The sequence below is a fragment of the Lagopus muta genome, chromosome 5 (assembly GCF_023343835.1).
Source record: "Lagopus muta isolate bLagMut1 chromosome 5, bLagMut1 primary, whole genome shotgun sequence".
Taxonomy (NCBI): Eukaryota; Metazoa; Chordata; class Aves; order Galliformes; family Phasianidae; genus Lagopus; species Lagopus muta.
In genome coordinates, this window is record NC_064437.1 from 61,559,849 (window position 1) to 61,570,554 (window position 10,706).

General features: G+C 43.1%; 2 protein-coding genes across 3 annotated transcripts in view; both read right to left on the reverse strand.

Annotated features, from left to right (window-relative positions):
- ATE1 (arginyltransferase 1) overlaps positions 1-209 on the reverse strand; it is a 69,566-nt gene extending 69,357 nt beyond the window's left edge. For both annotated transcript variants that reach the window (XM_048945117.1, XM_048945111.1), the window contains exon 1: positions 14-209. In XM_048945117.1, coding sequence (XP_048801074.1) covers positions 14-101 — 88 coding nt within the window. In that variant the 5' untranslated portion in view covers positions 102-209. The remainder of the gene's footprint in view (positions 1-13) is intronic.
- On the reverse strand, positions 201-9,816 carry NSMCE4A (NSE4 homolog A, SMC5-SMC6 complex component). Its single transcript, XM_048945129.1, has 11 exons — positions 9,156-9,816; positions 7,248-7,328; positions 6,561-6,691; positions 4,861-5,012; positions 4,488-4,587; positions 3,431-3,521; positions 2,711-2,805; positions 2,192-2,240; positions 1,440-1,531; positions 805-893; positions 201-290 (listed from the first exon to the last, which is right to left on the reverse strand). Exons 1-10 carry the CDS (start codon positions 9,469-9,471, stop codon positions 813-815), a joined length of 1,188 nt encoding a protein of 395 aa, XP_048801086.1. The 5' UTR covers positions 9,472-9,816; the 3' UTR covers positions 201-290; positions 805-812.
- Between the last annotated feature and the right edge of the window lie 890 nt (positions 9,817-10,706).

The following is a 10,706-nucleotide window of genomic DNA, read 5'->3' on the forward strand; positions in this document are numbered from 1 at the left end:
CCCCCCCGCTCACCGGCGGAGACTTTTCCCTGCGCCGACGCGCAGTAGCCGCAGCGGTAGCCCTCCTTCCAGCCGCGGTACTCCACCACGGCGCGGCGCATGGCGGCCCGGTCCCGCCCGGAGCGCCGCCCCGCCCGCCTCAGCGCTACCGCCAGTCCCTGAGCGCGTTTTATCACCGCAATCAGCTTAAAGTACCCCGATGTTTGAATAAAAATAAATTTAATATTACAATATATACAGATAAAATCTTAATTGAAGAATACATTTTTAAGTATCTTTCTTTAAGGCACCTAGAGGGGGAAAAAAGAAGAAAGTATTAATTAAGATATAGAACTTACCACAGAGATAATACAGTAATTTAGTGCTATTGTTTAAAGGATGTGGGAGGGAACCAGACAGGTTAAGCCCTTCTCAGACTACTCTTAACCAGCTCAGCTGTTGGTATGTTAGAAGAAACACTACAGGAACTGCAGTGATTCTTCACAGCATAACATTTCAGGAATTTAATTCAATATAACATTCCACAAGTGAACTACCATCACATATGAACTTGTCAGTTAATTACCATATAGAAATTATACGACCCAGGAAGAGATCAAGAATGTAAAAAGCCATGATGTCACTCAATTACCCAGCTTGTAGTGCTTCTACATACATCTCATTTCCCTGCAATTTCTCACACGCATAAAGACCTCAGCACTGTATCCTTTGGTTCTAAGTATCCACCCTTTGGTTCTAAGTATCCACCCTTTGGTTCTAAGTATCCACCCTTTGGTTCTAAGTATCCACCCTTTGGTTCCTTACCTGAACAATTAAGCTGTCTCCATTTCATCTTCAATGCTATCAGGAGGGCTGATCATCGGTTCTGTTATTTCATATGTTTCTACAATTTCCTAATTAGAAGTGACAGAAAAGTATGTAAGTTACAGGGCTGAATTATTTAAATACAACTGCAGTTATCAACAGGTGTAAATGAAGTTTCTCATATTAAAGCACTATTTCGAATGCCTGTTCTGAACATTCTGAGGAGAAAATTTTATCTAAGAAATTTTTTATAAAAAAACAGAACAGTGAGGAAAAATGTACTTCCCCACTAGGAGCAAATATCATATATAAGGGGAAATAACAGATTATGTGATTATGCAGTCCTCAGAAAGTAGTAAAAACAAGCCATTAAAGTCAAAAGCACTTAAACTGGCAGGGCTTCATGGGTTAAAGATGGAACTGCCATCCACTTCTCCATCTTCTTGGGGTTAAAAACATTCATCAGATTTGTGGCTGTTCTTGAATCCATGAAATTAAATGCAGTAATATATGAAACAATAATAGTAATAATCATATATGAACATTCATCCTCATTTGAGTACGTAAGAACACAGCTCTCAGGTATTCTTAAACTTCAGGGAAAATAAATGAATCAAAGTTATCAAGTATTATACCCTCCATTCTTCATGGCTCAGGGAGATGACAACTTGGTTCCGTGCTCGAGCACTGTAGTCATCATTTTTTTCTTCAACGTTCTGTACAGGCTCTGTTCAAAATATTGTATTTTCATTATCTTTACAGTGGCCTTCAGGAACACAAAAGCTTCACAAACATCAATATCACTAACATGTACTCTACTAAATTCCTCTCTTACAGTAGCCTGTACTACCAGCTGCCTAGGAAATTTCTCTAGTCTTACCTCTTTAAAATTTAGAAACTAACTTCTTCCAGATTCCCAGAAGGGTCTGGGTGTTTTTATCAAATCTCACCAAGTCTTAATCCCATCAATACCCTGTGAGAATGAGAACTGGAGACCCCATTCGTACCGTTTCCTTTCCAACTGTTTTAAAGCTGCAGCGCTTCTTGTCTTGGATAAACAAAGGAAAACAAGTATTTTCCTCCAAACATAGCAGTACACACGTACTTATCAAGCAAAATATCACTTTGGAGGTAACAGAATAACTTTTTATTACTGGTAATTTGTGCAAGTCACCATAACAGGCTTTCCATATTTCTACATTTAAAAGTCTCAAACTTTTCAATCAGTCTTATAAATCTCTTTGTGCCTTCAGTTACAGTCACTGCTTACCCCCTAATTTCTGCTCTTTCAGCTACACATCTGTAAAGCTTTGTGAACACATTAAGATACAGCTACTTTTCAATGTTATGACAATAAAAACAGTTTTTTAAAGCTAGATTTACATACCTATTACTGGCAATTTATCATCATCCAGCTTTAATCTTGCTAAACCATCCTAAAAACAGAGGATTGAAGATTTCAGATGTTCTAATGCAGTGATATATATAAATAGTCACTACTACAACATTACATCATCATAAACATACATTAATAATCCTAATTAGCAAGAAATAGGAATATATTTAATTACTGTGCTTATAGAGGCGAATGCAGTAAATGCAGTAAATATTGACATGTAATAATTCTTTAATACTAACATATGCATGCTTGAACTCCTTTTTGAATAGATTAATAGCAAACATTTAACCATTGTGAAACTTGCTGTAATAGCAAGAAATATCAGTACAAAAATAGTCTATTTTCTTTTTTATTCCATTTCCAAAATATCACAGTGTTTGTGGAAACCTAATCAGGAATTCTAATATTTAAATCCTACTATTTCAATATCACATAAAAACAAGAAATCAAGATTTCCATGTAATTCCAGCATCTCAAGTAAGATTTCAAGAACTTGTCTTGCCTTACCCTTACTATGAAGGACACATGGAAGATGTTTTCCACAGTGCGTGCAAAGGAGTTTGGATCAACCACGAGATCAAAGAAGAAAATAGGAGTACGAGCTGGCAATGTCAAAATGGTTTGGTTAAAAACAACAACAATAAAAAACAAACAAACAGGTGATACCTGCAGAACTAACACACAAACACAAGTTAACAGCACTACTCACTCTAAAAATTAAGGCAGTGCTTACAGTGACTTAGCTATAATGCTGACTTCACAACTGCACACATGCAGAAAAAAGCTTCCAGAGAATATTTCATTCCACCTTTTGGCCCACATATACACACACGTGTGTACAGAACACTTTGTAGGTACACCACTATTTGATTTACCTCTTAAAAACAAAGACATAAACTGACTTTGCCATCAAACAGGTTGTGGAACCTGTTTCAAGAGCTGGATGTGGTCCTGGGCAGCAGCTCCAGGTGGCTTTACATCAGCAAGGCTTGGACCAGATGACCTCTCCAGGTCCCTTTCATCTCAACCTTTCTTTGACTAAAATGAAGCCTCAACCGATCAGATTTCATAAAGAATACACAGTCAGTACACAACCTTCAGAATAAACAATTCTACACATCAACTCCACCTCGTTTTGCTTCTGTAGTTTAACAGCTCTTAACTGTGGAAGATAAGAGCACTCAGTCTCAAACTGATGCTGTAAAAGCTAAACTGAGCCATACTTACGATCATTTCTGAAATGAGTCTGTAACAACCTCAAGATCCTCTCCACTTCTTTCGCTGTAGCTTCCTGATGAGACTCCTCCATTTTTTTTAACTGTTGTAAGACAAGAATACGAAACTGACCTTTTAGGAACTCATTATGTAACAGATAGCATTTTCTTTATGTCACACATACAGCTACAGAAGCTCATGCAAGCATCTGAAAACTTACAAAGGGATTTAGGAATGAATTCCCATTGTACAGTATAAGCAGTGAACTTTCAGTTTATGTGTTTTCAGCCTCTCCTGTCAGAGTCAGAGCAAATAAGTCGATTTGAACTTGTCTTGGTCTTTTTGGATGATTACTGTCCCAGGCATTTCAGCTTGGAATATGGCCAACCATGCAACTGAATTGGCTGGCAAACAGAATACTGATTATTTCCCTCTTTTTTTTGTATTTTTTTTTAATTAAATCAATTCAACCTCCTTCCTCTTGGAGAATTAGAAAGACACTAAAGAATCTAAGAAAAACATTTCATAAATATACTATAAGATCTGCAAAATCACAGTAAGCTGGAAATTCTCACTCTTCATGAGATGTTTGTTAACATCCTTCTCTCTGAAAACTGAGCAAAAAAGAAAACCTCTCCATTCTCTGCTGTATTTTGACACAGTTCTGTGGGTACAACTGGGCATTTGACACCTCTCCATAAGCAGTAACACCATACAAGCTCCACTGGTCTTTTTATGATTTTGGAAGATCTGTCAGTCACTCACTGTAGAAATTTCTTATATTCATACAATGTTTTGAAAGACCATTCTTGGAAGTGAATGTTTGACAAAAACTAGAAACTAGCAGGCAAAAATGAAAATAGACAAACAGTCCATAAATCCTACTTCATTCCACTCAGTTAATGAAATGCTGTAGTCCACACAAAACAAATTAGGAGGCATAATAGTAAAGTCTGAATCTTTTAGTGCTATACAGGTAACAGCTACAAAACAATAACAAAAAGATTTCTATGTCATTTGAAATTATTTTGTTATAACAAGTCATTAACAAAGACAGCAGTGCACAAACCTGAGCAGGCATTGCCCGTTTTCCTTCCCCTCCTGGAGCCTTTCTCTGCCTCTCAATCCGTTGCCTGGGCATGGGAGGTTCAGACTTGAAAGACCCCAACCTAAGCAGAATAAAAAGAACATATATATGTGTATGAGAATTGCTGAATCACAGCCTGAACCACTGATTGAGCACCTGGGGAAAGGACCTGGTCAGCCCTGGGAGCACAGGTGAAGGCAATTCTACTTTGTGACCAGGAGTGGAGCCTGGCTGCACCTCTCTTAGACCTCTTTTAAGGGCTGACTTGAGATTAAACTCAAGTCCAGGGCATTAAAGGTAATTAATCAGAATTAAAACCACTTAGGGCTGTTAGCTTGTGCTGCAATAAACTTACATGTAATGAAAAGAAGGTGCTCTCCTGAAGTACTTTTCTGCTTCTTCTCCCAGCTTATACCAGGCACTGCTAGGTAAATAGCCACCTGATGTGTTCTCAGAATCGCTATCGTTTCCCTCTGTTTCCGTGCGATTTATGCCCATGAATGTCAGCTTCAAAAGGCAAAAGAAAACCGCAGTGAGAATTCTCATCAAGAAAGACTAGCAGACAGACCAATGGTGAAAAACTGTATTGGTGTCTGTCCTACTAGATTTCTATTTAATGTGACAGTATAGCAAAAGAAATTTGATTTTCCTGAAGGCTCAATAAATACAGAAAAAGCACAGACTCGTAACTTACACAGGCAAGTCATGCTGTATCTAAACAGAGGATTTAACATCAGATATTTTCATCTACTTTAGATGACAAAACCCAGAACCAGTGTTTTGCAGTGAATCAATTCCATATAGAAATGAATGAGCTGTAGTTGTCTAAACCACTGTATGGAAAAACCATGGGGTGGACGGTAAGAAAATGGAACCAAAATTTAAATCTCATTTCAAGAGATCTTAAGCTTCAAATACGCATCAATCTAGCATTTCCAGACACTTCACTAGACCCAAAGAATTGCATTTTTCCCCCTTCAACAAACTTCTCTTTCTTACATTACAAATGACAGCAGACACTGCAGAATACACACAGCCTCTTATGTTTTTCATTGCTTAGATTATCATCACTCCTAGACAAAGGTCACTTGAGTTTCTGCCCTCTAATTATCAGTGGAACAAAAATAGAGCGCAGTGCTTACCCAGTCAATGAAATCAAGAACAAGAGTTGACTCCTGCCATAACCCTACTGGTTGCAGCAGCAACTCCCCATAAGCTTTCAGCTAATAGTGATTGTGAGCCCCACTATTTCAACAGCTGCATTGATAAAAGACTCACTGATTTCTGTAAGGAGCTAACATGGTACATCTCCACTTACACAGCATCAGTAATGCAATGAAAAACTATGGGTAAATAAAACCAATCATTAACAGTCTTTAAATTACATATGGAGCAGGAATGCATTTTGCACTAGCTCTCAATTTTGACCACCAAATAGCTCCAGGAAGCCTATCATTTTCAAATATCATACAACAGCTTATTTGGCCCAACCTCACATCCCCCAGTCCTTCCCCAGGAATCAGCTTTAATAATGAATTGAAAACTGGGGGGGAGGGGGAAAGAGTCTGCTTCAGTGGTATCGTAAAGCCACTCTTCCATCTGGCCACTGCAAAAAACAGATAAACTGACATCTCTAAAAACATCTGAATAATACACGTGGAACCTTGAGAACTCCATTCAAAACCACATAAAGCAGCAGACTAGATAAAGAAACTGCTTAGTGTGAAACAAGTGAACGCTGTCTATCAAAGAAAGTGTTTAAGACAACCCTAAAAGCATGCACTACTAAACTATGACAAAGCAGCAGCAGTACAACAATGGGGAGAGGAAAATGCCTACATTTGAGAGTTAAGATTCTCACCTACACAAATTGGAAATGCTGAACCCACTGTTTAAAGCAATTAGCAAAACTAACCAGAACATTAATCAAGGAAATTCAGAGGAAAACAGTTATGTCCCATCAGAACTGGCAGGTGCTGCCTGACAATCTCAGGCTTTTCTTTTATGAGTCTATAAAAAGAAAAAAATAGGGCAAAGCCAAAGTCTGGAACTTACCAAATCTTCTGCAAATGTTAGTGAATCAAACGTTGTGATCTCTGAGCGCAACTCATTGGCTTTCTCCTTTCCTAGATTTGATGCCAGGACAAGAAATTGGGCATCCAATGCAGCTTCTCGTGCACGGGAAACTGTTACAGAAGAAAAAGACTGTGTGTTAGCAATACACAGTTGTCAAAAACCAAATTTAGCATACAGGGGATCCTCAGCGTGGAGCTTTGTAAACCATTCTATTGCAATGACCTCTAACACAATTACTTACATAATACTGCCATTTCCATTAGAAAAGGGAAAAGGAGAGGATGGCTGAACAAGGGCAAGCACAGAGAACCAACATGTCACCTTGTAACAATGAAAAATGCATTTCATTCAACATTTGAGGTTTTTTTCCCCTCCAAGTGAAACAAACCCATCTACAGTTACATCTTTTGAGTACTACTTCTATCCTACATAGTCAAGATAAAGCACGAAGCATTTCTAAGCACAAACATTACTGTAATTAGATTTTCTTCTCATAACACCTTATTCAAACAATTCCTCTTTAGCTTAACATTATGTTTTAATATTTCTGATAAAGTACTTGGATGTCAGCTTCATTCATTTGCCCTTCTTTGTTTATTAAAGTATCATCTCCTCACATTTGGCTGTTAATCCATCACCTCTGACAAGGACTACAGAATTTGTTACCTCCAGTGAACAGTTGATTGGCTTCCTCCAAAGCTTCTGTCAGCCTGTTGCTTTTGGAACTCAGCATATCCTCACGATTTTCTGGGGGAAAGGACACAAATGAAATCCTAAATTATGTAAATATAGAAGTATCAATACATACATACACACACCTTAATCAAAACTGTCCTGTGCACGCATCACATCTTACTGAAGTTGTGTTAATTACACACATCCCACAAGTTTTACTGCAAAGCTCAAAATTGATAGATCCCAGGTTCCTCTTAGCTGCAGCTAAACGCCCCTATCTGTGCCAAAGCAGCCACTAAATACTGCTGGGGTCTCTGTATTGCTCACTTCATCCATCTCAACTAACGACTTCAGGAAACAAAGGGATAAAAAACAAAGGCAAAAAGATACATGCTTGGTGATTTCTGAATGTCACCAGGTCAAACACACTTACTTATATTTGAGGTATACACATGATTTAACAAGGCTTCCAGATGTGCAGTTCTTAGTTACTGCCATTCTTTTAGTGCACTGGCATAGACAGCACTGTTGTTTTTTCTTAAGCACAGACTGACCCATCCATAAACCATGCTGTTATTCTTTTATAACAGCTCTACACATTCAGCCTGCAGGATGCAATAAGCACTAGACCTCGCTAAGTTTGGCACTGCTTACTAAACCACAGCTGTAATGCCTCACTGAGAAAAGCAACACAGTGCAAACCTCTGTGGAGGAAGCAGAAACACAGGCAATTATCTGGAGAGCTGCTCATAGAATCACTTCAGCTGGCAGGGCACCTTAAAGGCCATCCGGTCCAACCCTCTGCAGTGCACAGGGACACCTACAGCCCCATGAGATGCTCACTGCCCCATCCCCTCATTCTGGCTGTCTGCAAGGCTCAAACACCACCACCTCCCTAGGCACCCCATACAGTGCCTCAACACCCTTATCATAAATATCTTCTTCATTATATCCACTCTAAATCATGGAATCGTTCAGGTTAGAAAAGATCTTAAAGATCATTGAGTGTAACCGTGACCTAACCACACCACCCTAACTCTAGCAACCCTCTGCTAAATCACCGAGCACCACATCCAAACGGTTTTGAAACACATCCAGGGATGGTGACTCAACCACCTCCCTGGGCAGCCCATTCCAGTGCTTAACAATCCTTCCTGTAAAGAAGTTTTCCTTGATATCCAACCTAAACTTACCCTGGTGCAACTTGAGGCCATTTCCCCTCGTCCTGTCACCAGTGAGAAGAGACCAACCCCACTCTCACTGTAGGCACCTTTCAGATATTGGAAGACAGCAGTAAGGTCTCCCCTCAGCCTCCTTTTCCCCAAACTGAACAGCCCCGGTCCCTCCTGTCTCTCCCCATAGGCCATATTCTCCAAGCCCTTCACCAGCCTTGTTGCCCAATTTTGGACCTGCTCCAGCACTTCCATGTCCTTTCTGTACTGAGGTGCCCAAAACTGAACACAGCACTCGAGGTGAGGCCTCACCAGTGCCGATTACTTCCCTAGTCCTGCTCACCACAGCATTCCTGATCCAAGCCAGGATGCCATTGGCCTTCTCGGCCACCTGGGCTCATACTCAGTGCTGTCCATCAGCACACCAAGGTCCCTTTCCGTCAGGCAGCTCTCCAGCCACTCCCCCCCAAGCCCGTAGGGTTTCCTGGGGTTGCTGTGACCTTCCGCACAGCCCCAGCTCAGCCTGTCCTCGCAGGCAGGGGTTCCACCCCTCTGCTCACTTCTGTGCCCCTGCTCTGCACTGCGCTCCAACAGCTCCGCGTCCCTCCCGCACTGAGCGCAGCCCATCCGGACGCAGCGCTCCAGGTGAGCCGCCCCAGCACGGAGCAGAGGGGCGGAAGCACCTGCCGGCCTGGCTCACGGCTCACATCCCCCGGCCCCGCCTCACGCTGCACGCTGCAGATGAGCTCTCGGTACTGGTTGCGGATCATCCTCCTGCTGCGCTCATCGCCGCCGCCTTCGGAGCTCCCCGGCGGCCGCGGCCTCTCGCTCTCCGGCTCCTCTCCGTCGTCCTCGTCCTCCTCTTCATCCTCCTCGTCTCCTTTCTCGGAGGCGGGCGGGCGGCCGAGGCTTGCCGCGAGCCGCCGCCGCCTGCGCTGCGAGACGGAGCCGTTGCGAGAGGAGGACGGCAGCGAGAGGCGGCCGCGGGCAGAGCCGGAACTCCGCGGGGAGAAGGAATCGCCGCTTGCATCCGACTCGGCCATCGCTGCCGGGGCTCGGGCCCGCGCGGCCGCCGTAGGAGAAGCGGGCGGGGCTGAACCGCTCTCGCCCGGCGGGGCGGCGCCTGCCCTGAGTTGGCGGGGCTGGGAGCTGCGGGGTTGGGGCCGGGGCTGCGCTGCGCTTCCCTGCCGCCCACCGCGCTTCTGTCCCTCGGCGGGACGGAGCTCGAAGCCGGCCTGAGCCCGTTCGCTGATCAAACCGCGCACAGCGGTTATTTCCGGTGAATGCCGCCCGCAGCGCGTGTCATCATCCGCCACAACGGGGGAACCGCGAGAGGGCGCAGATGCGCTGCAGTCCAACAGCCCGCGCACCTCCTGCTTTAATGAAGGTTCTCGCTCCTGCCTTAATAAAGGTGGCAGCCTCTTGCGTTAATAAGGCTGATCTTGCTGTCGCGATGCCGATCCGAAGCTTCTTAGGACGACCGCTTTGTTCAGGACTGAAAGTTGTGAAAGGTGAAGCGGTGCGCGGCTCAGAGCGGCCTGCCAGGCTCAGGGCATTGCAGAGGAAATGCATTTATCCAGCCTCAGACAAACATCAGTCTTGTGCTTCAGATGATGCTTGCTTTCTTGGAATCCATGGCTGACGTTTCTCGCAGAGCCTTTTATTCATTGGTTGCACAGATTGCTCTTTGTCTCAGACATGCCATAACACGGCAAAGCGTTCTGAAAAAGGCAACACGTTAAAAATTCAGCACTAAAAAGCATAATGAGAACCTAGCAAGCATTGTGCAGCATAACAACTTGTTTCTAACAAGAACACTGTGCAGTATGAAAGACTTTCAGCATTTACTGCTACATTCCTCCTGCTGGCTCACCTGGAGGAAGCAAATGTGTGAGCACTGAGCATAAAGATACAGCATTTCCAAAGGACAGGGCTTCAGGGGTGGAAGCGTCAGGCAGCACGAGTTCAGTGTGTTGTCTCATGACACAGAGTGCCACAGAGCCACTGTGCCAGCACTGGTTATCCAGCAAGTGGAACTCAGCTGCAGTCTCCAACTGAATTCTCATTCTTAGCAGCACGTGTTTTGTATAACTCACAACACACAGAAGCTCAGACAGATGCTGTGTCTCAGGAAGCAGCTCAAAGCAGTCCCTACTGACATCAAATAAAGAGAGATGATGCTATTTCTTATGGTGCTGAGAACTTAATTACCAGTGGTGTTAACTGTGTGTCTGGGCTAGGTCAAGGTCTGCAGTCTGCTTGCTTTAATGGAAAAAGA

Coding starts and splice junctions, on each gene's coding strand:
- NSMCE4A (XM_048945129.1), bottom strand. CDS start 9,471: ATGGCCGAGTCGGATGCAAGCGGCGATTCCTTCTCCCCGCGGAGTTCC. Junction 4,588..4,860: donor GCACCTTCTTTTCATTACAT/GTAAGTTTATTG, acceptor TATTCTGCTTAG/GTTGGGGTCTTTCAAGTCTG. Junction 2,806..3,430: donor GACTCATTTCAGAAATGATC/GTAAGTATGGCT, acceptor TGACATTGCCAG/CTCGTACTCCTATTTTCTTC.